The 25,319-nt window shown below is 41.5% G+C and overlaps 1 protein-coding gene across 1 annotated transcript in view; it reads left to right on the top strand.

Moving 5' to 3' along the window:
• LOC127486336 (uncharacterized) overlaps window positions 1–25,319 on the top strand; it is a 49,673-nt gene that overhangs the window by 21,114 nt on the left and 3,240 nt on the right. The window contains exons 2-3 of the mRNA XM_070054816.2: window positions 22,890–23,016; window positions 23,260–23,352. Of these exons, the coding sequence (XP_069910917.2) occupies window positions 22,893–23,016; window positions 23,260–23,352 (217 nt within the window). The 5' untranslated portion in view covers window positions 22,890–22,892. The remainder of the gene's footprint in view (window positions 1–22,889; window positions 23,017–23,259; window positions 23,353–25,319) is intronic.

The following is a 25,319-nucleotide window of genomic DNA, read 5'->3' as shown; positions in this document are numbered from 1 at the left end:
ATTTTTAAAAAATGATTTATTTATTTATTTGAATTGCAGATTTACAGACAGAGAGAGAGAGAGAGAGAGAGAGAGAGAGAGATCTCTGCTGGTTCACTCCCCAAATGACCACAATGGCCAAGGCAGGGCTAGATTGAAGCCAGGAGCCAGCAACTTCATCCAGGTCTGCCACATGGGTACAGGGATCCAAGCACATGAGCCACCATCCACTGCTTTCTCAGGCTCATTAGCAGAAAGCTGGATCAAAAGTGGAGCAGCCAGGACTCAAACCAGCACTCATATGGGATGCCAGTACTGCAGGCAGTGGCTTAACCCACTAAGCCACAGTGCCTGTCCCAAAACGATTTTTGGTTTCTGTATGATAGCCATACTAACTGGGGTGAGGAGAAATCTCACTGTGGTTTCTATTAGCATTTCCCTGATGGCTAGTGATCCTGAACATTTTTTCATGTGTCTGTTGGCCATTTGAATTTCTTCCTTGGAAAAATGCTTGTTAAAACTGCCTGTTAATATAACAGGAAAAATGCCTGTTGCCCATTTCTTGAATTGGATTCTTTGTTTTGTTGTTGAGCTCATAGAGATTTTGGAGATTTTTACTAATAGTTTGTGAAGGTTTTCTTGCATTCTGTCAGTTGCTTCCTTAGTTGCAGTTCAGAAGCTTCTTAGCTTGATATAATCTCCTTTGGCTATTTTTCCTTTTATTGTCTGTGCTTCATGGGGTCTTTTTCCAAAAGTCTTTGACTATGACAATGTCTTGCAGAGTTTCCCTGATATTTCCCCCTAGATTTAGATGATTGATCCAATTACAGTTAATTTTTGTACAAGTTGCAATGTGGGGATCTTGTTTCCTACTACAGTGTGAAGAACAAATTTTCCCAGCACTATTTTTGAAGATTGTCCTTTCTCCAGAGATTGCTTTAAATTTGTTTGTCACAAACTAACTGGTTTTAGATGTGCAGATTAATTTTCAGAGGTTCTATTCTGTTTCATAGGTCTACATGTCTTTTGGCATGCCAATAACAAGCTATTTTTATTATAACTGCCCTGTAGTAGATCTTGAATTCTGGAAGTGTGATGCCTCCCTCTTTGCTTTTATTAAGATTGCCTTGGTATTTCATCCCAATTTTAACATCATTTTTTTCCTAACTCTGAGAAGAATGTTGTTGATATTTTGATTGAGATCACATTGAATCTGTAAATTGCTTTTGGGGGACTGGCACTGTGGAATAGTAAGTTGAGCCTCTGTGGCATTGGCATCTCATGGATGCCAGTTTGGGTCCCAGCTGCTCCTCTGATCCAGCTCTCTGCTCAAGGCAGAGGAAGATGGCCCAAGTGCTTGGGCTCCTGTATCCACATAGAAGATGAGGAGGAAGCTTGTAGCTCCTGGGTTCAGATCAGCCCAGCACCAGCCATTACAGCCATTACAGCCATTTGGAGAATTAACCAGCAGTTAGAAGACATCGCTTTCTGTCTCTCCCTCTCTTTGTCTATAACTGCCACTCAAATAAATAAATGATTGTAAAAATAAAATTAAAAACAATTTATTTTGGTAGTATGGGAATTTTGATATTAGTTCTTCCAATTTATGAACATGTATTTCTTTAATGTTTTGTGATTTTTCTTGTAAAGATCTTTCACACCCTTGACTAAATTTATTACAAGGTAATAAAAAATGTTTATGGTTATTGTGAATGGCACTGATCTGATAAGTTATTTTTCAGCAATGGCATATCTGTGTATGTAATGGTTATTGATTTTTGTGTGTTGATTTTATATCTTACAACTTTACCAAACTCTCTTATGAGTTTCAATAATCACTTGGTGGAGTCTTTTGGTTTCCCAATATATAGGATCATGTCATCTGCAAACAGATTACTGGACTTTCTCCTTTCTAATTTTTTTTTTTAATTTCTCTTACTTGAATTATTGCCATGACTAAAACTGTTAGTAGTGATGGAGAGCAACTGTGGTTTCAGATCTTAATGGAAATGCTTCCAAGATTTCCCATTCAATATGATGTTGTTGAAGATTTGTCATATATTGCCTTGAATGTGTTAAGGAATGTTCCTTCTATACCCAACTTGCTTAAGGTTTTTATAATGAAAGCTTGTTTTTTGTCTAATACTTTCTCTTCATCTATTGAGATCATCATGTGGTTTTTATCCTTTAGTTTTCTAGTGTCACATATCACATTTATTGATTTGCATATGTTGAATGATCCCTGCATACCAGGGGTACATTCCACTTGGTCCAGGTAAATTATCTTTATGATCTGTTGTTGGATTTTTATTAGCTAGTATTTTGTTAAGAATTTTTTGCATCTGTGCTTCAGAGATATTGTTCTTTAATTCTCTTTCTCTATTGTATCATTTTCTGGTTTAGAAAATAAGGTGACACTGGCCAAATAGAAGGAGTTTGGGAATACTCTTCTCTTTCCATTGTTTTGAATAGCTTAAGAAGAATTGGAATTGGTTCTGTTTTGAAAGGCTGGTAGAATTTAGCACTGAAGCTATCTGGTCTTGGGCTTTTCTTTGGAGAGTTTTTGTTACTGATTCAGTATCTGTCTTGGTTTTTGGTTTGTTTAGGTTTTCCATATGTCTTCACGACTCAATTTTGTTATGTAGCATGTGTTTTGATTTCTTCTAGGTTTTCTAATTTGTTGCCCATTGCATGTGATGCCCACATTCTATATTGCAGTGCTAATCTAAGTTTTCAATGTTCCACTTCCAAACCAGTTTCCTGCTTAATATCTCTGGGAATCATGGGGTAGTGGTTCAAATTCTTCAGTTCCTCTCACCTAAGTGCAAGATCTACTACTTATTAGGGGACTTGAGAGCCTGGTTCAGCCACAGCTTTTGCAGACATTTAGAAAGTGAACTAACATATGGAAGACCTCTCTGCCTCTCTCTCCTCAACCACTTTGTGTGTGTTTCTCTGTCCTTTTTAAAATAATTTTAAGTTATTTAATTCTTTATTTGAAAGTCACAGAGAGAGAGAGAGAGACATAGAGAGATCTTCCATCATCTCGTTCACTCCCCTGGTGGCTCCAATGGCCAGTGTTGGGCCTTGTTGAAACCAGGAGCTTCTTCTGAGTCACCCATGGGGATGGCAGGAGCCCAAGTGCTTGGGCCATCTTCCACTCTTTATCAGACCATTAGCATGAAGCTAAATCAGAAGTGGAACAAGTGGGACTTGAACTGGTGACTATATGGGATGCCAGTATAACAGATGGCAGCTTGGCATACTGCAGCACAACACCAGCCCCCTCTCTACCTTTCAAATAAACAGATCTTTAAAAAATAAATGAAAATGTTCTTAAGGAGGCAAAAGTCATCATGATTGAGCACTGAGGAATCTATTGAAATGATTACATTTTAAAAGATTTATTTATATATTTGAAAGGCAGTGTTAGAGTGAGAAAGGGAGAGACTGATCTTCCTTCTGGTTTGTTCTCCTCCAAAATGGCTGCAATGACTGGGGCTAGACCAGGCTGATCTCGTAAGATAGGAGCTTCTTCCAGATATCACATGGGTTCAGGGGCCCAAGCATTTGGGCAAGCCTTTGCTGCTTTCCCAGACACATTAGCAGGGAGCTGGATAAGTTTGGAGCATCAATATCTGTGACATCCTCCTTGCAGTACAAGGATATAGAGCCCATCTGGGACAATTAACGTCCTATTTATGGGTGGGCCAAGTATAACAGCTTCCAGCTCTCAAGGTTTGGACTAGATGGGTTCTGAGGAATTGTGATATAATGGATACTAATTCTTCACTCTTGGTTTAAGCTTTTGTTAGCAGATAATGGCTGTGACTACTTTGGGTCTCTGGATTGTCATCAGTGAAGGCATCTGGATTAACAGTAACGAGATCAACAGTCAGCAAAATGGTGTCCAGCTGAACTTAAATGGTTTTTCTTTTTTATCATTAGAATAGTGACCTCCTGCTGTACCCTGGCATCTGGACATAGACAGCAGACATTGGAAGCCATCCCCTTTGCCAAATGGAGTATGCCAAGTTTGGGTCCATCATCTATTAAGGAGGTCTTAGTAGCCATTCTCATGTTTTACTGTTCTATATCCATGGCCAAAGTCCTACTAGATAACAAGGTTTGGAGAATCACAGGCTCAAGGTATGTAGGTGACTATTTTTCCAATATAGCACAATTAATAGAAATCTAATTTAATTTTACTGGCACATAGCAAGGTTCCAAGAGAGGTTATTCCTTGCATCACAGCCCTTGAGAAGTAATGGATATCACAAATGATCCAGAGAATTTAGAAGGCATATGAGCTCCACGAGTGAAGAAGTCACTGAGAGCACTAAGGATAGTGCCTACAGAATTCAATTTGACTTTTCATTGGAAGGGTGGCCATATAAGCTGGGCTGATTTATAGCATCCATGACAATTAATTTTTTAAATGAGGCATGCATTGCACCAAAACCCAGGAAGGACTAAAAGGTATTAGCATTGTATGTTCTTCACAAGTGTGTCAAATAGTCTCATAAAGGGAAGAAGTCATCAATGTGATATATTCTTGTGCTCCTGATAAAAGCTGGGTACAGTAAAATTCTTTGCAAAAATTATGTTTGATGGCCAAGTCAATGAAATGCTCATGTATACCCTAGAAAAAGAGTCTTTTCAAAGTGAAGGCAAACTAGACTGAGGAGCTGTTGGAAAAGCTTTCAGCAAAAACACATTTGCCACTTTTTTTTTTCTTTTTTTGGACAGGCAGACTGGAGAGTGAGAGAGACAGAGAGAAAGGTCTTTCTTTTGCTGTTGGTTCACCCCCCAATGGCTGCTGCGGGCAGCGCATCGCACTGATCTGAAGCCAGGAGCCAGGTGCTTCTCCTGGTTTCCCATGCGGGTGCAGGGCCCAAGGACCTGGGCCATCCTCCACTGCACTCCCGGGCCACAGCAGGGAGCTGGCCTGGAAGAGGAGCAACTGGGACAGAATCCAGCACCCCGACTGGGACTAGAACCCAGGGTGCTGGTGCCGCAGGTGGGGGATTAGCCGTGTGAGCCGTGGTGCCAGCCAACTTATAGTATGTTTCTTTCAAATGTATTTGCCAAGCCAGGAATTAATGAGGAATTGGAATATTATGCAAGCACTTCGTGTGGTTAGACAAGTTTTATGTATCCTCACTGTATCCTAAGAGGTTGATTTTCCAGCAAATTTCTTCCTAATGGAGGTGTGCATTGTTTTACAGGGAAAGTAGCTTCATCAGCCCGTGATGTCAACAGGGAAAGATGATGGAAAGTCTCCTTTGTTTTCCTTCTCAGCATATGCCATTGCGACTACTCCCACCATCTTTAGAGAATTTCTGGTCCTGAAGCTGTCCTCATATTGCTCAAGGACTGTGTGATTGGTTTCTATGTCTGTGAATGTTAGTGTGGGGGTAAAAGGAACTTTGGAGAGCAGGGCAGGTTCCTGTCTTTTGATGGCATAGGTGCAGTTGTAGATTGGAGGCATTATAATCTCTTTCAGGTACACCCTATAGACCTTGGCTGGTTCAGGAAGGGATACCAGTGGTAGATCCTTAGTTCCAAAGCCATGGAAGGAATAAATAATGTATTTTCAAGGATTTTTTTTTTTTTGGTCAGAAGATGAGGGGCTAGCACTGTGGCTCAGTGGGTTAGCGCCCTGGGCTGAAGTGCCAGCATCCCATATGGGTGCTGGTTCTAATCCCGGCTGCTCCTCTTCTGATCCAGCTCTCTGCTGTGGCCTGGGAAAGCAGTAGAAGATAGCCCAAGTCCTTGGACCCCTGCACCCATGTGGGAGACCCAGAAAAAGCTCCTGGCTCCTGGCTCCTGGCTTCAGATTGGCACAGCTCAGTTGTGGCCATCTGGGGAGTGAACCAGCATATGGAAGACCTCTCTCTCTGTCTCTACCCCTTTCTGTAACTCTGCCTGTCAAATAAATAAAAATAAATCTTTTTTTTTTAAAAAAGAAGATGATGTGTCTGACAGAAGACCAGTGGGTCTCCAGCAATACAGAAAGGGGTTCTAAAATTTCTGTAGACAACTAGTCTCATACAAGATGGCCATGGGATGGAGATGGGTATTCAGACCACTTGAGCCGAATTGTGTATGAACTGAATGTAGGTTGCACCTCTGTCACTGTTTACTCATCTTTAAGATGAGTATAGCAACAATACTAGTGAAATGTCTTTACTGTGAGATGTGTGCATGCTGACTTACACTGTGTTGCAATTACATTTATGGGATTTCTGGTGTATCTTCTTTAAATGAAGTTTCTCAATTCCTGCACTGTATAGCCTGCCCAGTGCTACTCATTCAAGGTTACAGAACTTATAGAATACATAGTTTCTGGGAACATGGAAGTTTGGGTACTGGGGGACAGTCCCATATCCTTTGGAAGTGAGAAGTTTTTATGGCATTTGAAGAAGGGAGCTCAATAAATAGGAATCTTTTCTAACAGAATACAACTTAATGCTCTCTGAGATAACACCTTCAGGCTCAGAGCAGAGACAAGAGTCATTAAAAAGTAAAGAACCTAGTTGCATGGTCCAAGCAGTTATGGATCATACTGACCAGAGTGAACAAGATATACTTGATATTACCTTATCTCATCCATTAGTTTTCAAAACTTGGTGGTAACAGAAGTTCTGGACCAGCATTCAAAAGAGAGTTGTGAGTGGATTAGAAAGACAGTGGTCTTAAGGGTGCAGCCTGGGGTGGAGGGATGACCTCTCCAATCTGAGAGTCACTATTTGCATTGCTTCCTACCACATGCCCATTACATCATTCCACTATCAGCATCTCTAGAAATGGAGGTCTGTAAAATCTAGTCTGTTATATATTGGTACCTGGGCTATGCTTCTGCCCCCTGTATTCTTTTTCTCTTTAACTTTTATTTAATAAATATAAATTTCCAAAGTACAGCTTCTGGATTACAATGGCTTTTTCCCTCCCACCTGCAACCCTCCCACCTCTGGCTCCCTCTCCCATTCCATTCACATCAAGATTCATTTTCCATTCTCTTTATATACAGAAGATCAGTTTAGCATATATTAAGTAAAGATTTAAACAGTTTGCACCCACACAGAAACACAAAGTGTAAAGTACTGTTTGAGTACTAGTTATAGCATTAATTCACATTGAACAACATATTAAGTACAGAGATCCTACATGGGGAGTAAGTGCACAGTGACTCCTGTTGTTGATTTAACTATTGACAGTCTTGTTTATGGTGTCAGTAATCACCCTAGGCTCTTGTCATGTGTTGCCAAGGCTGTGGAAGCCTTTTGAGTTCACTGACTCTGATCTTATTTAGACAAGGCCATAGTCAAAGTAGAAGTTCTCTCCTGCCTTCAGAGAAAGGTAGCTCCTTCTTTGAAGGCCTATTCTATCCATTGAGATATCACTCGCAGGGATCTTTCATTTAGGTTTTTATTTTTTTATTTTTTTTATTTTTTTATCCAGTGTGTCTTAGCTTTCCATGCCTAAAATACTCTCATGGGCATTTCAGCCAGATCCGCATGCCTTAAGGGCTGATTCTGAGGCCAGAGTGCTGTTTAGGGCATCTGCCATTCTATGAGTCTGCTGTGTATCCGGCTTCCCATGTTGGATCATTCTCTCCTTTTTAATTCTATCAGTTAATGTTAGCAGATACTAGTCTTGCTTATGTGATCCCTTTGACTCTTAATCCTATCACTATGATCAATTCTGAACTGAAGGTGATTAGTTTGACTAGTGAGATGGCATTGGTACATGCCACCTTGATGGGATTGAATGGGAGTCCCCTGGTATGTTTCTAACTCTACCATTTGGGGCAAGTCCAATTGAGCATGTTCCAAATTGTACATCTCCTCCCTCTCTTATTCCCACTCATATTTAACAAGGACCACTTTTCAGTTAAAGTTCAACACTTAAGAATAACTGTGTGTTAATTACAGAATTCAACCAAAGTATTAAGTAGAACAATCAAAAAAAAAAAAACTAAAAGGGATAAAGCACTAAGTTGTACATCAATAGTCAGGAAAAGGGGTGATCAAGTCACTGTTTCTCAAAGTGTCCATTTCACTTCAACAGGCTTCCTTTTAGGGGCTTGGTTAGTTGTCACCGATCAGGGAGAACCTATGGTATTTGTCCCTTTGGGACTGGCTTATTTCACTCAGCATGATGTGTTGCAGATTCCTCCATTTTGTTGCAAATGACCAGATTTCATTGGTATTGACTGCTGTATAGTATTCTATAGAGTACATGTCCCATAATTTCTTTATCCAGTCTACTGTTGATGGGCATTTGGGTTGGTTCCAGGTCTTAGCTATTGTGAATTGAGCTGCAATAAACATTATGGTGTGGACATCTTTATTATTTGCCAATTTAATTTCCTTTGGGTAAATCCCAAGGAGTGGGATGGCTGGGTTGAACGGTAGGGTTATCTTCAGGTTTCTGAGGAATCTCCAGACTGACTTCCATAGTGGCTTTACCCGTTTGCATTCCCACCAACAGTGGGTTAGTGTCCCTTTTTCCCCACATCCTCGCCAGCATCTGTTGTTGGTAGATTTCTGAATGTGAGCCATTCTAACTGGGGTGAGGTGAAACCTCATTGTGGTTTTGATGTGCATTTCCCTGATTGCTAGTGATCTTGAACATTTTTTCCTGTGCCTGTTGGCCATTTGGATTTCCTCTTTTGAAAAATGTCTATTGAGGTCCTTGGCCCATCTCTTAAGTGGGTTGTTTGTTTTGATGTTGTGGAGTTTCTTGATTTCTTTGTAGATTCTGGTTATTAACCCATTATCTGTTGCATAGTTTGCAAATATTGTTACCCATTTTGTCGGTTGCCTCTTCACTTTCCTGACTGTTTCTTTTGCAGTACAGAAACTTTTCAATTTGATGCAATCCCAAATGTTAATTTTGGCTTTGACTGCCTGTGCTTCTGGGGTGTTTTCCAAGATATCATTGCCGGAACCTATATCTTGCAGGGTTTTTCCAATGCTCTCTAATAATTTGATGGTGTCAGGTCGTAGATTTAGGTCTTTAATCCATGTTGAGTGGATTTTTGTGTAAGGTGAAAGGTAGGGGTCTTGCTTCATGATTCTGCATGTGGAAATCCAATTTTCCCAGCACCATTTATTGAATAGACTGTCCTTACTCCAGGGATTGGTTTTGGATCCTTGATCAAATATGAGTTGGCTGTAGATGTTTGGATTGATTTCTGGTGTTTCAATTCTGTTCCATTGGTCTATCCATCTGTTTCTGTACCAGTACCATGCTGTTTTGATTACAACTGCCCTGTAGTATGTCCTGAAATCTGGTATTGTGATGCCTCCAGCTTTGTTTTTGTGTACAAGATTGCTTTAGCTATTCGAGGTCTCCTGTGTCTCCATATAAATTTCAGCACCATTTTTTCTAGATCTGAAAAGAAGGTCTTCTTTATCTTGATTGGTATCGCATTGAATCTATAAATTGCTTTTGGGAGAATGGACATTTTGATGACGTTGATTCTTCCAATCCATGAGCCCGGAAGATTTTTCCATTTTTTGGTATCCTCTTCTATTTCTTTAAGATTTTGTAAATCTCATTGTAGAGATCTTTAATGTCCTTGGTTAAGTTTATCCCAAGGTATTTGATTGTTTTTGTAGCTGTTGTGAATGGGATTGATCTTAGCAGTTCTTTCTCAGCCATGGCATTGCTTGTGTATACAAAGGCTGTTGATTTTTGTGCATTGATTTTCGACGCTGCCACTTTGCCAAACTCTTCTATGAGTTCCAATAGTCTCTTAGTGCAGTTCTTTGGATCCCGTAGATAAAGAATCGTATCATCTGCAAAGAGGGATAGTTTGAGTTCTTCCTTCCCAATTTGTATCCCTTTAATTTTTTTTCTTGCCTGATGGCTCTGGCTAAACTTCCAGAACTATGTTGACTAGCAGTGGTGAAAGTGAGCATCCCTGTCTGGTACAAGATCTCAGTGGAAATGCTTCCAACTTTTCCCCATTCAATAGGATGCTGCCCCTGGGTTTTTCATAAATTGCTTTGATTGTATTGAGGAATGTTCCTTCCAAACCCAGTTTGCTTAGAGTTTTCATCATGAAATGGTGTTGTATTTTATCAAATGCTTTCTCTGCATCTATTGGGATAATCATATGGTTTTTCTTCTGCAGTTTGTTAATGTGGTGTATCACATTGATTTGCGAACTTTGAACCGTCCCTGCATACCAGGGATAAATCCCACTTGGTCTGGGTGGATGATCTTTCTGATGTGTTGTTGCATTCTATTGGTGAGAATTTTATTGAGGATTTTTGCATCTATGTTCATCAGGGATATTGGTCTGTAATTCTCTTTCAATGCTGCATTTTTTTCCAGCTTAGGAATTAAGGTGATGCTGGCTTCATAGAAAGAATTTGGGAGGACTCCCTCCGTTTTGATTGTTCTGAATAGTTTGAGAAGAATTGGAGTCAGTTCTTCTTTAAATGTCTGGTAGAATTCAGCAGTGAATCCATTTGGTCCTGGGCTTTTCTTTCTTGGGAGGGCCTTATTTGTATCTTAGTTATGGGTCTGTGTAGGTTTTCTATGTCTTCCTGGTTCAATTTAGGTAGATTGCATGTGTCCAGGAATCTATCCATTTCTGATAGGTTTCCCTGTTTGCTGGCATACAAGTCCTTGTAGTAATATCTGATGACTCTTTTTATTTCTTTGGTGTCTGTTGTTATGTTTCCTTTTTCATCTCTGATTTTATTGATTTGGGTCTTTTCTTTTTTTAGTTAGTTGGGCCAATGGGGTGTCAATTTTGTTTATTTTTTTAAAAAAAACAGCTGTTTGTTTGGCTGATCTTTTGTAATTTTTTTTTGATTCAATCCTGTTGATTTCTTCTCTGATTTTAAATATTTTTCTTCTCCTACTAGATTTGGGTCTTATTTGCTGTAGTTTTTCTCTTCCTTGAGATGAATTGAAAGCTCATTTATTTGGTGTTTTTCCAATTTCTTGGTGTAGGCACCTATTGCTATAACCTTTCCTCATAACACTTCTTTTGCTGTATCTCATAAATTTTGATATGTTGTGTTGTTATCCTCATTTACTTCCAGAAAGTTTTTGATTTCTCTTTTGATTTCTTGAATGACCCATTGTTCATTCAGGAGCATGTTGTTCAGTTTCCATGTTTTTGCATACTCTCTAGGGATACCTGAGTTGCTAATTTCCAACTTCATTCCTCTATAGTCTGAGAACCTGCATCGTATGATTCTAATTCTTTTAAATTTGCAGAGACTTGCTTTTTTTTTATTTTTTTTTAACTTTTATTTAATGAATATAAATTTCCAAAGTACGACTTATGGATTACAATGGCTTCCCCCCAATACCGTCCCTCCCACCCACAACCCTCCCCTTTCCCACTCCCTCTTCCCTTCCGTTCACATCAAGATTCATTTCAATTATCTTAATATACAGAAGATCAGCTTAGTATACATTAAGTAAGGATTTCAACAGTTTGCTCCCACACAGAAACATAAAGTGAAAAATAATAGATGATTTTTTTTAAATGATGATGAAATCAGATCAGACCTATTTTCATGTTTAATCCCAGTGAGAGTCAAGTTGGGAATTGATAATTTCTTTTTTTTTTTTTTACAGAAGATCAGTTTAGTATGCATTAAGTAAAGATTTCAACAGTTTGCACCCCCATAGAAACACAAAGTGAAATATATTGTTTGAGTACTCGTTATAGCATTAAATCTCAATGCACAGCACATTAAGGACAGAGATCCTACATGAGGAGTAAGTGCACAGTGACTCCTGTTGTTGACTTTACCAATTGAAACTCTTGTCTATGGCATTAGTAATCTCCCTATGCTCCAGTCATGAGTTTCCAAGGCTATGGAAGCCCTCTGAGTTCTCCGACTCTTATCTTATTTAGACAAGGTCATAGTCAAAGTGGAGGTTCTCTCCTCCCTTCAGAGAAAGGTACCTCCTTCTTTGATGACCTGTTCTTTCCACTGGGATCTCACTCACAGAGATCTTTTGCCAGAGTGTCTTGGCTTTGCATGCCTGAAATACTCTCATGGGCTTTTCAGCCAGCTCCGAATGCCTTTAGGGCTGATTCTGAGGCCAGAGTGCTATTTAGGACATCTGCCATTCTATGAGTCTGCTGAGTATCTCACTTCCCATGTTGGATCACTCTCCCTTTTATTTATTCTATCGGTTAGTGTTAGCAGGTACTAGAAGTGTTTATGTGCTCCCTTTGACTCTTAGTCCTTTCATTATGATCAATTGTGAACTGAAATTGATCACTTGGAGTAGTGAGATGGCATTGGTACATGCCACCTTGATGGGATTGAATTGGAATCCCCTGGTATGTTTCTAACTCTACCATTTGGGGCAAGTCAGCTTGAGCATGTTCCAAATTATACATCTATTCCCTCTCTTATTCCCACTCTTATGTTTAACAGGGATCACATTTCAGTTAATTTTCAACACTTAAGAATAACTGTGTATTAATTACAGAACTAAACCAGTCATATTAAGTAGAACAGACAAAAAAACTACTAAGAGGGATAACATATTAAGTTGTTCATTAACAGTCAGGGCTATGCTGATCAAGTCACCGTTTCCCATAGTGTCCATTTCACTTCAATAGGTTTCCTTTTTGGTGTTCAGTCAGTTGTCACCGATCAGGGAGAACATATGGTATTTGTCCCTTTGGGACTGGCTTATTTCACTCAGCATGATGTGTTGCAGATTCCTCCATTTTGTTGCAAATGACTGGATTTCGTTGTTTCTTACTGCGGTATAGTATTCTAAAGAGTACATATCCCATAATTTCTTTATCCAGTCTACCGTTGATGGGCATTTAGGTTGGTTCCAGGTCTTAGCTATTGTGAATTGAGCTGCAATAAACATTAGGGTGCAGACCGCTTTTTTGTTTGCCAATTTAATTTCCTTTGGGTAAATTCCAAGGAGTGGGATGGCTGGGTTGAATGGTAGGGTTATCTTCAGGTTTCTGAGGAATCTCCAGACTGACTTCCATAGTGGCTTGACCCGTTTGCATTCCCACCAACAGTGGGTTAGTGTCCCTTTTTCCCCACATCCTCGCCAGCATCTGTTGTTGGTAGATTTCTGCATGGAAGCCATTCTAACCGGGGTGAGGTGAAACCTCATTGTGGTTTTGATATGCATTTCCCTGATTGCTAATGATCTTGAACATTTTTTCATGTGCCTGTTGGCCATTTGGATTTCCTCTATTTGAAAATGTCTATTGAGGTCCTTGGCCCATCTCTTAAGTGGGTTGTTGGTTTTGTTTTTGTGGAGTTTCTTGATCTCTTTGTAGATTCTGGTTATTAACCCTTTATCTGTTGCATAGTTTGCAAATATTTTTTCCCATTCTGTCGGTTGTCTCTTCACCCTTCGATAGCTCAGTTGGTAGAACGGAGGACTGTAGAACAGACATGCATCGTATGATTCTAATTCTTTTAAATTTGCAGAGACTTGCTTTATGGCCTAGTATGTGGTCAGTCCTAGAGTAGGTTCCATGCACTGCTGAGAAGAATGTAAAATCTTTAGCTGTAGGATTGAAAGTTCTGTATATATCTGTTAGATCCATTTGGGCTATAGTGTCAATTGAATCTGCTGTTTCCTTGTTGATCTTCTGTTGGGTTGGTCTATTTCTGAGAGTGGAATATTGAAGTCCCCCAGTACCAATGTATTGGAGTCTATGTCTCCCTTTTAAGTCACTTAACATATCTTCTAAATAAACTAGTGCCCTGTAATTAGGTGCATATACATTTATAATTGTTATGTCTTCCTGTTGAATTGTTCCCTTAATCATTATATAGTGCCCCTCTTTGTCTCTCTTAATAGCTTTTGTGTTAAAGTTTATTTTGTCTTCGGCCGGCGCCACAACTCACTAGGCTAATCCTCCGCCTAGCGGTGCCGGCACACCGGGTTCTAGTCCTGGTTGGGGCGCCGGATTCTGTCCCGGTTGCCCCTCTTCCAGGCAAGCTCTCTGCTGTGCCCAGGGAGTGCAGTGGAGGATGGCCCAGGTGCTTGGGCCCTGCACCCCATGGGAGACCAGGAAAAGCACCTGGCTCCTGGCTCCTGCCATTGGATCAGCGTGGTGCGCCGGCTGCAGCGCGCCGGCCGCGCCGGCCATTGGAGAGTGAACCAACGGCAAAGGAAGACCTTTCTCTCTGTCTCTCTCTCTCACTGTCCACTCTGCCTGTCAAAAAAAAAAAAAAGTTTATTTTTTCTGATATTAACATGGCTACACCTGCTATTTTTTTGGTTTCTGTTGGCATGGAATATCTTCTTCCAACCTTTCACTTTCAGTCAGCATGCATCTTTGTTGGAAAGATGTGTTTCTTGTAGGCAACAAATAGATGGGTCTTTTTCCTTAATCCATTCGGCCAGTCTGTGTCTTTTAACTGGACAGTTGAGTCCATTAACATTCAATGTGACTATTGATAAGTAGTAACTTTGCCCTGCGATTTTCCCAAAGATATTTCTAATATATGCTTTGAACTTCCTGTGATCTTTTACTGGGAGATTTTCTTCCTTTACCTTTTTTCATATTTATGGCTGTGTTTCTGTGTGTAACACGTCTTGAAGCATCTTTTGTAGGGCTGGATGAGTGGTGACAAATTCTTCCAATGTCTGTTTGCTATGAAAGGTCTTTATTTCACCTTCATTCACAAATGAGAGCTTTGCAGGAGATAATATTCTGGGCTGGCATTTTTTCTCTCTTAGTACCTGGGCTATATCTCGCCATTCCCTCCTATCCTGTAGGGTTTCTGATGAGAAGGCTGCTGTGAGTCTAATTGGAGATCCTCTGAGAGTAATCTGACATTTCTCTCTTGCACACTTTAGAATCTTTTGTTTATGTTTCACTGTAGTGAGTTTGATTACAACGTGTCAAGTCAAGAATCTCTTTTGGTCATGTTTATTAGGGGTTCTATGAGCTTCCTGTACTAGGATGTCTCTGTCCTTCTCCAAACCCAGGAAATTTTCTGCTAGTGTCTCACTAAAAAGGCCTTTCTCTATCTCCATGCCTTCAGGAACTCCTAGAACCTGAATGGTGTGTTTTTTAATAGTATCCTGAGGATTCCCCACAATATTTTTTAGATTTCTAATTTCCTCTTCTTTTCTTTGGTTTCACTGTATGCTTTCCTGTGCTCTCTCTTCTGCTTCACAGATTCTGTTTTTAAGGCTCTCAAGTGCATTTGTCATTTGATCCATTGAATTCTTCATTTCATTTTGATTTCTCTTCACTATCTCAATTTCATGTTCTACTAATTGCTTCATTTCATTTTGATTTTTCCTTAAGATTTCATTTTCATGAGAGAGATTTTCTACCCTGTCTAGTAAGGATTTCTGTAGTTCAAGAATTTGTTTTTGAGAACTTCTAAGTGTTCTTATCATATATTTTTGGAAATCCGTCTATTGCATTTCTTCTATCTCATCACCTTTACAATCTTGGCTTGGGGTGTCTTGTTCATTTTGGGGCATCATAATGTCTTCCTTGTTCTGGTTTCCTCAGTTTCTGCATTTGTTGTTTGGCATTATGGAGATATTCTTTGGTGTCGTTCCCCCTCTTCGTGGAGGAACGACACTAAACCCTGCCTAGGCTTCATATCTGAGTCACGGCACCATTATGTCGCTCCCCCTCTTCGTGGAGGAACGACACAGGACCCTGCGTTGTTCTTTCATCTGCTCAGCCCTCCCCGGGTTTGCTGCTGGTTCTTCCCGGGTTGGCTACCGTCCCTTCCACCTCCGTGGAAGGGCGGCTCCCCCTGCCACTTTCCCCACTTCCACGGGGGAGCGGCACACCGCCAGCCGGCTCTCTCGGGGGCTGCACAGGTGTTCCTTCAGATAGATGTTCCTGGTGCATGTTGTCTCTCTCCTCCTTTATAGTCCTCTTCCACCAATCCCAACTCTGCTACCCACACGCCGAGTATGCTGCTCTCCTCCAATCAGGAGCAGCTCCTGCAGCTTGTCAAGTTGGTGAGAGGCAGCTGGGTAGAAGCTGTTTGCTCCTCTCCCAGTGCCATATTGTGGGAGAGCAGATGTATAGAATAAGTCTTAATTCCAGTAACAGTATAGTCTGAGTTGCTCCCCACACTTTGGTTGCTTCTTTTTTTTTTTTTTTTGCTGTTGTGGTTTTTCTTGTTATACTATGACTTGATTAAGTGGACTGTCTGCTTTTGATGGATCCTTAGAGGCTTGTGATGGGTGTGGCCAGAGAGCTCAGTTTGATTCTTCAGGGTTAAGGGTGACATACCCAGGTTAGGCGTATTAAATTTTTTCTCTTTCTCTCTCTCTCTCTCTCTTTTTTTTTTTATTAAGAAGGGAAGTAATTCCACACAGCTGAGTGGAATTGAAGGCAGTCAATGTCTGAGCTCTGGCCCCTGTGGGTGTAATATTCATCTGCTCTGTCCCAAGGACCACACAAAGGATCTGTTCAGTCCTCAGTGTAAGCTCAGATTCCCCTGCAGTCTTCCACCGGGTTGCCAAGGTTACCAAGTTTTCGGCGTCTCCCAAGAGTACTCACATCTCAGAAACTCCATGAGTTCTCTCACACACCCTCAGTTTTTTTTTTTTTTCACAGTCACAGTTCATAAGCTCCCACACATTCACTAGGTCCTAACCTCCTTTTATTTCTCCCCACCAGAGTCAGCACAGCTTTTACGTATGTCCAAAATGGTGCCTGCTCTTTGTCTTGCTCACCTTTGTAAGGTGAGTGGAGACAGAGAATCATGTCCATACTGGTCCCTTTTATTTTATTCTATTTTATTTTATTTATTTTATTTCTCTCTTTTAGTTAGCCTGGTAGACTTTCCCCCACAGGGTTTCAAGCCTCATTCCCTCTAGGCTCTTCCTGTGACTTCCCTGCAAATGTCTTGGGCTACTGAGGTTTTGCCTCACCTCCCTTTCCAGTGCTGGTGTGTAGACTCGGCAGCTGGGGTCCCGAGCCATGGGCACCTATGCCCTCCACGTAGGTCCACCATGTCCCACTAGTTCTGGAAGAGTTTCTTCTGCAGTTTTTCCCCTAACTTCCCTGAAACTATAGTATCTCCACTTTTATTAAACTATTTTTTCCTGGACTATCAGTGTGCTCCCTCCCTATTCCACCATCTTGGAGGACTCCTGCCTCCTGTATTCTAATAGTCCTTCCTGGTAGCTCAAGGAAGTTTTGCCAGGATCTCTGTAAAAAAAGATGAAACAAATTGTATTTCAGAAGAAAAGTGCTTTGTGTAGTTTCACATGATTTGTAAATACCCAGCACCTTAACTTCTGTCTAATGTTCTCTATCTTGCCACACTTAATTAAAAAACATTTATTTTTCAGATCCATTTCAGAAATTGTCACCAGTTCAAATAGTACTGCTTTAGAAAACTTTCATGAGCATGTCTTCCCTTTTGCTACTAATGCTATGTTTTGAGTGTATGACTTCAAAAAACATATCATGAGGCTGGTGCTGTGGCACAGTGGGTTAATGCCCTGGCCTGAAGTGCCCACATCTCATATTGGCATGGGTTCAAGACTCAGCTGCTCCACTTCTGATCCAGCTCTCTGCTATGGCCTGGGAAAGCAATAGAAGATGGCTCAAGTCCTTGGGTCCCTGCACCCCTGTGGGAGATCTGGAAGAAGCTCCTGGGTCCTGGCTTTGGTTGGTGCTGCTCCGGCCATTGCAGCCATTTGCAGAGTGAGCCATCAGATGGAAGATATCTCCCTCCCTCTCTCTCTCTCTCTGCATAAATTTGACTTTCACATAAATAATCTTTAAAAAAAAAACAAAAAGCATATCATAAAAATTTTCCCATTTCAGTAATTTCTTCTTGAATAATATGCAGTATACATGCAGCTACAGAAAATTACTGTGAACCTTTATCCTGCCTTCTGAGATAGTAAAATTATATTAAATTAGATTTCATATGATAATAAGCTTCTTAAAATATAAACCAAAAGAACACAATGAGCATATATAAGCCGAAATGTGAAGAACAACCTTATGGTCTCCAGATAATTTATTTTTATGAATCCCAGGACTCTTTTTTTTTATTTTTATTTTTTTGTATCAGCAGCTTTTCTAAGGTCTAATTGATAGGCAAAGATTTTGTTTATAGGAGCTTTTTTCTAAGTTTTTTAAAAAAATTATTTGAAAATATTGTATATAGAGGAGAGACCCAGAGAGATCTTCCTTCTGCTTGTTCACATCACAGATGGCTGCCTTGAGCAGGGCCAGGAAAGAATGAGGCCAGGAACCAAGATCTTCATCTGGGTCTCCCACATTGGTAGCATTTGCCCAAGTATTTGGATCATCTTCCATTGCTTTTCTCAGGCCATCAGCAGGAAGCTGGGTCAAAAGCAGAACAGCCAGAACATGAACCAGTGCTCATATGGGATGCTTGTATTGCAGACAGCAGGTTTACTTGTTTACAATGCTGGCCCTGCTTTATAGGAACTGCTAAATGAAATTTTGAAGTTGTATGCATTGTAGTTTGCATGTAATTCAACTTTCTGCCATACTTACTGATATATATCAGCATTTGATGTAGGACAAATCAGAAAACACAATGGCTTAACAAATAGCCAGTTGATTTGCAGTTCTGACTCTGTGTTATGGGCTGTAGTCAGCTGGGCAGTTCCTATGATCAGTCCAGGAGCAGAAATGAGAGTTTAGCCATTTGGGGAACTGATTGAGGCTTCACTTAAGTGTCTGGGGTTTGTGGTGAATCTTGGCTACATATTATCTCTTTTTTTCTTTTTTTGACAGGCAGAGTTAGTGAGAGAGAGAGACAGAGACAAATGTTTTCCTTCCATTGGTTCACCCCCCAAATGGCCACTATGGCCAGCATGTTGTGCTGATCCAAAGCTAGGAGACAGGCACTTCCTCCTGATCTCCCATGTGGGTGCAGGGCCCCAGAACTTGGGCAATCCTCCACTGCCTTCCCAGGCCACAGCCGAGAGATAGACTGGAATAGGAGCAACTGGGTCAGAACCGGCACCCAAACTGGGACTAGCACCTGGAGTACCAGTGCCGTGGGCAGAGGATTAGCCTAGTGAGCCACAGCGCCAGCCTACATACTATCTCTTCAACAGGCAGGCCCCAGGGTTTTTCAGAAGATAACTGTCAGAAAAAGAAATCTGAGAAGGAAAATACTTTACAAATTGTCTATTTCTGGGGCTGGTTCTGTGACACCACCTGTTGTGCCAGCATCCCATATGGGTGTCAGTTTGTGACTCGGCTGCTCCACTTCTGATCCAGCTCTTTGATACAGCCTGGGAAAACAGTAGAAGATGGCCCAAGTCCTTTGGCCCCTGCTCCCTTGTGGGAGACCTGAAAGAAGCTCCTGGTTCATATCTTTGGATCTACACAGCTCCAGCCATTGCAGCCATCTGGAGAGTGAACCTGCAGTTCAAAAACCTCTCTTTCTCCTCCTTCTCTCCCTCCCTCCCTCCCTCTCTCCATCCCCCTCTCTCTCTTCTCTGCCTCTCCTTCTCTCTTTATGTAACTCTTTCATACAAATAAATATTTTAACAAATTGTCTATTTCTATCACATTTACTGGTATCTCATTGGGTAAATCAAGTGAAATGGTGAAATTCAGGGTCTTTTTTTTAAAAAGATTTATTTATTTATCTGAAAGAGTTACACACACAGAGAGAGGGAGAGGCAGAGAGAGAGAGAGAGAGCTCTTCCATCTGCTGGTTCACTCCCCAGTTGGCTGCAATGGCCAGAGCTGTGCCAATCCAAAGCCAGGATCTAGGAGCTTCTTCTGGGTTTCCCACATGGGTACAGGGGCCCGAGGACTTAGGCCATCTTCTACTGCTTTCCCAGGCCATAGCAGACAGCTGGATCAGAGTGGAGCAGCTGGGAATCAAACCAGTGCCTATATGGGATGCCAGTCTGCAGGTGGCAGTTTTACCCGCTAGGCCACAGTGCCAGCCCCAATCCAGGGTTTTGTGAAGGGATGAATACAGGGAAAGGTGCTACTTGGAATCATTACTGGTAAAGTGCACTGCATTAAATATACATTATGTGCATTTGTTAACTTTCTTTAGTATAAACTTTAATAACAACATAATGTTTACCTCTGATAACCTCATTCATTTGAACACTCAACATTTCTTTTTACTTTTACATTATTATTTTACAAAATTCGTAGATAATGCTTTCGTTAAACCAATGATAACTTCTGTTTAATCTCTGCCACTTAATATAGGTGGGTGCATTTTCCTATGTATTTCTATTTTTACAGGTTTATTCCTCCACAGTGAAGCTGATGTTTTCTTGGTTAATGTATTTATTATTCTTTATTCATTCTATTATATCCTTTTTTTCCCACTGTTCAGTGCAGAAGGAAACCAGAGGGTTTTTTTTTTAAGATTTCATTTATTTATTGAAAGAGTTGCAGAGAGAGAAAGTCTTCTATCTGCTGGCTCACCCTCCAAATTACTGCAAAGGCTGGAGCTCAGCCGATCCAAAGCCAAGACCCAAGAGCTTCTGGGTCTCCCATGCAGGTGCAGTGGCCCAAGGACTTGGACCATGTTTCACTGCTTTCTCAGGACATAGCAGAAAGCTAGATTGTAAGTTGAGCAGGCAGGACTCGAACCAGAACCCATATGGAATGTTGGCACTGCAGGCAGCAGCTTTACCCATTATGCCACAGCGTTGGCCTCCAGAGTTTTCTTTGAACTCCTGCCATTCACCTTCTCTCCCAGGTATGATTCTGGGTCCTCCACATGTTTCTAAGAGGAAAGAAAATTAATATATCACCTGTAAGTGTTTTTTTTTTTATTATTCCCCAGCTTGTCAGTACTCATTTTAGGTGTTTAATGCTAGTTTATTTATTTATTTTTTAGATTTTTTTTATTTACTTGAAAGTCAGAGTTTCAGAGAGGCAGAGGGAGAGAGAGAGTCTTCCATCTGCTGGTTCACTCCCAGTTGGCCACAATGGCTGGAGTTACACTGATCCAAAGCTAGAAGTGAAGAGTTTCTTCTGGGTCTCCCACATGGGTTCAGGGGCCCAAGGACTTAGGCCATCTTCTACTGAATTCCCAGGCCATAGCAGAGAGCTGGATTGGAAGTGAAGCCACTGGGACTTGAACTGGCACCAATATGGGATGCCAGCACTGAAGGCAGTGGCTTCACCTGCTATGCCACAGTGCCGGTCCCAGTATACTAGTTAATTAAAATGGAAAACATGGGGTCAGCTCTGTGGCTCAGTGGGTTAATGTCCTGGTCTAAAGCATTGACATTCCATATGGGCACCAGTTTGAGACCCAGCTGCTCCACTTCTGCTCCATTTATTTATTTATTTGAAAGGTGGACTTGCAGAGATTGGGAGAGACAGGGAGACAAAAGGAGATATCTTCTATCTACTGTTTCATTCCCCAAATGCCCACAATGGCTGGGACTGGGCCAGGCCAAAGCCAGGAGCCTGGGACTCCATGGGTCTCCCACACTGGTGGAAGGATCCAAATACTCAAGCCATTTTCACTGCTCTTTCAATCAGATTAGCAGGGAACTAGATTGGAAGTGGAGCAGCAAGGACTCAAGTCCTCTGTTTACATGGGATGCCAGCATTGATGGTGGAGGCTTAGCCTGCTGGATCACAATTCTGGTGACTATTGCAGGTTCTGAAATAAATCTCTAAGCATTTTTCTCAGTGAGTCACAAATGCAGATTGTACTGCAGACATTCCCAGGTTCTCTTTTTGGGCAAATAATTCTATTGCTTTCACTTTAATTAGATATAATGTTATTTCTTTATTTCTTTCTTTATTTTTTTTTTACAGGCAGAGTGGACAGTGAGAGAGACAGAGAGAAAGGTTTTCTTTTTTTTTTTTTTCTTTTTTTTTTTTTGCCATTGGTTCACCCTCCAATGGCCGCCACGGCTGGCGCGCTGCGACTGGTGCACCGTGCTGATCTGAAGCCAGGAGCCAGGTGCTTCTCTTGGTCTCCCAGGGGGTGCAGGGCCCAAGCACTTGGGCCATCCTCCACTGCACTCCCGGGCCATAGCAGAGAGCTGGACTGGAAGAGGGGCAACCAGGACAGAATCTGGTGCCCCAACCGGGACTAGAACCCGGTGTGCCGCACCACTAGGTGGAGGATTAGCCTATTGAGCTGTGGCGCCGGCCGGTATAATGTTATTTCAATTGTTTATCAGTAGAATAATCATAGACAAGGGCAAAAGCTAATTTGTATTCTTTGTCTTACCTGTATTTTCTTACTTAAAAATATTTATTAGCTTGATAGAGAAAAAAGTTGATGGACTGAGAGAGCTTTGACACATTAATTCACTTCCTAGATAACCATACCAAATAGGTGGGGTAGGACTGAAGCCAGGATTGAGGAATGGAATCTAGGCCTCCTTCATTGGTGACATCACCATTGCTTCCCCAGGTTTGCATTATCTGGGAGCTAGAAACTAGAGCTGGCATTGGAAATCATAGATACTCTGAGGTGGCATCATAAACAACACTAAGCTAAATGTCTGCCCTGTCTTTTAATATATTTTTTCTCTGACATATTGGAAATGATATGCATGGTGTTTTCCTGGAAATTGTTTTCTGTTCATTCCCATCGTAATTTCACTGATGGTTTCTTGTCTTTTTTTCTGGATGCTTCTACATACTTCTCCTTGACATTGCCCATTCAAGAGTCAGTATTGCCCCTCTTCTAGCCTGCTGTGCAATTCCCCTTGACAGATGTGGCCTTTGTGATTTGAACCTCCTGTTTCCCTCTAGCTTGGGCATTTCTCACAGCCAGTAGATAAAGGGTTTGACTCTGTTGAATGCTCTGTGTGGCTTTCTAAACACTCAACAAGTCTAATGTGACACCATATCCTTCCTTTTTTCCTTCATAACCATACACAACTGTCAGTGTTTATTTTGTGTCAGAGTTAATATGTTGACTGGAAGTGTATTATTATAGGTGATGACAGCATTTGAAGATGTGGCTGTGTACTTTACGTGGGAGGAATGGCAGAAAATGAACAATGCTCAGAAAATTCTGTACAGAGATGTGATGCTGGAGACCTACAGCAGCCTCTTCTCCTTGGGTGAGTGACACCCTTCACATGCCCAGTGATAATATTTTTTGCTATTTGATAAATAAGGGAACAGTTTATAATGTTTAATATTGGGCAGGATTAGAATTTGAGTCCATGAATAATCTGAACATCTACCATCTAACAAAAGATTCAAATTGGAACATTTGTTGCATAGCTCCTGAACCAAACTGTAGTCCTTTAAATAACCCAAGATAGTGATTTCACAAAGTCTTACTTTGTTTCCATTAATAGGGCACTGCATTACCAAACCTGACTTAATCTTCAAGTTGGAGCAAGGAGCAGAGCCATGGATGGTGGACGAATGCTTGAATGAGAGCCTTCCAGGTCAGTCTGCACATAAGATACAGGGAGGCCAAGGCAGAAAGTGTGCAGGTGTTGACTGGTGTTCTTTCCATGAATTTTTCTCAAGCCTTACTCCTGATGACAGCTGGTTTTGTGCATCAGACACAGGCATTTAGAGATACCAATATCTTTCTAACTTTTGTTCTTAGTGAAGATGTTCTTTGATTAAAAAAAAATCCAGTCATTTTCTGATGTTACTAAGGCTTTTATTTAGGTTTGATACATTCCCCAACTTCTAACTTGTCCTTCTCTATACTTTCATACCTTTTCCTTCATGCACTTATTAGTTCCTTCTATGCATGTTAATTAGGCAACATAAAGAAACTTTTTTTTTAAGATTAATTTTTCTGGTTTTTTTTTTTTTTTTGACAGGCAGAGTGGACAGTGAGAGAGAGAGACAGAGAGAAAGGTCTTCCTTTTGCCATTGGTTCACCCTCCAATGGCCACCATGGCCAGTGTGCTGTGGCTGGTACACCGCGCTGATCCAAAGCCAGGAGCCAGGTGCTTCTCCTGGTCTGCCATGCAGGTGTAGGGCCCAAGGACCTGGGCCATCCTCCACTGCACTCCCTGGCCACAGCAGAGAGCTGGCCTGGAAGAGGGGCAACCTGGACAAAATCCGGCACCACGACCAGGACTAGAACCTGGTGTGCTGGTGCCACAGACAGAGGATTAGCCTATTGAGCTGCCACGCTGGCCTGTTTCTGTTTTTTTTTTTTTTTTAAGATTTATTTATTTGAAAGTCAGAGTGTGAGAAGGAGGAGAGACAGAGAGAGAAAGAGAGAGAGGTCTTCCCATCTTCCATCCACTGGTTCACTTCCCAATTGGCTGCCATGGCTGGAGCTGTACTGATCTGAAGCTAGGAGCCAGGAGCTTCTTCCAGGTCTCCCACATGGATACAGGGGTCCAAGGACTTGGGCCATCTTCTACTGCTTTCTCAGGCCATAGCAGAGTGCTGGATCAGAAGTGGAGCAGCTAGGACTTAAACTGGTGCCCATAAGTGGTGTTGGCACTGCAGGTGGTGGCTTTACCTGCTATACCACAGTGCCAGCCCCTGGAAACTTATTTCTAACTCATTGCTCAGATTGAGTTCCCACTCATGATTTTGCCCAGGCATAGAACTTGCTCAGGACTGCATCAATAAATGTGAGCTCTCTCTTAGTCTCTTTCTTTTTTTTCCTCTGTGCCTCTCAAATAAATAAGAAAATTATAGTCTGTTGGAAACATTTGAGAAGTGAGCCTACAGTTGGCAAACCTCTGTTTCAGTCTGTCTTTATCTCTCATTCTGTCTCTCTGACTCTCAAGTAAGTAAATAAGTAAATGCTAAAAGATGATCATGTTTCTGGTGCTGTGGCATAGTGAATTAACACCCTAGCCTGAAGCACCAGCATCCCATATGGGCACCAGTTGTTCCACTTCTGATCCAGCTCTCAGCTATGGCCTGGGAAAGCAGTAGAAGATGTTCCAAGTCCTTGGACCCCTGCACCCGAGGGAGACCCAGAAGAAGTTCTTGGCTCCTGCCTTCAGATCAGCACAGTTCTGGCCGTTGTGGCCAATTGGGGAGTGAACCATTGGATCAAGACTTTACTCTCTCTTTGCCTCTCCTCTCTGTGTAACTCTGAATTTCAAATAAATCTTTAAAAATAAAAGATGGTCATGAGTAAGCCTCTGTGCTGTGACATCAGAAATTATGAAGCTAGGAATGATACTATGATGCAGTGTGTTAAAGCTCCAGCCTGCAACACTAGCATTGCATATGGGTGCCAGTTCAAGTCCCAGCTAGTCCTCTTCTAATCCAGCTCTCTGCTAATGCACCTGAGAAAAGAGCAGAGGTTGGCCCAAGTCTTTGGCCCCCTGTACCCATGTGGGAGACAAGAAAGACACTCCTGGCTCCTAACTTCATCTTGGCCCAGCACTGGTTGTGTCCATATGGGGAGTGAACCAGCAGATGG

Source organism: Oryctolagus cuniculus, chromosome 12 (genome assembly GCF_051225735.1).
Source record: "Oryctolagus cuniculus isolate XC-2025 breed Fujian yellow rabbit chromosome 12, ASM5122573v1, whole genome shotgun sequence".
In the NCBI taxonomy this organism is placed as follows: domain Eukaryota; kingdom Metazoa; phylum Chordata; class Mammalia; order Lagomorpha; family Leporidae; genus Oryctolagus; species Oryctolagus cuniculus.
Note: the sequence above shows the minus strand (reverse complement) of the source record. Positions and strands in the feature narration are given on the sequence as shown.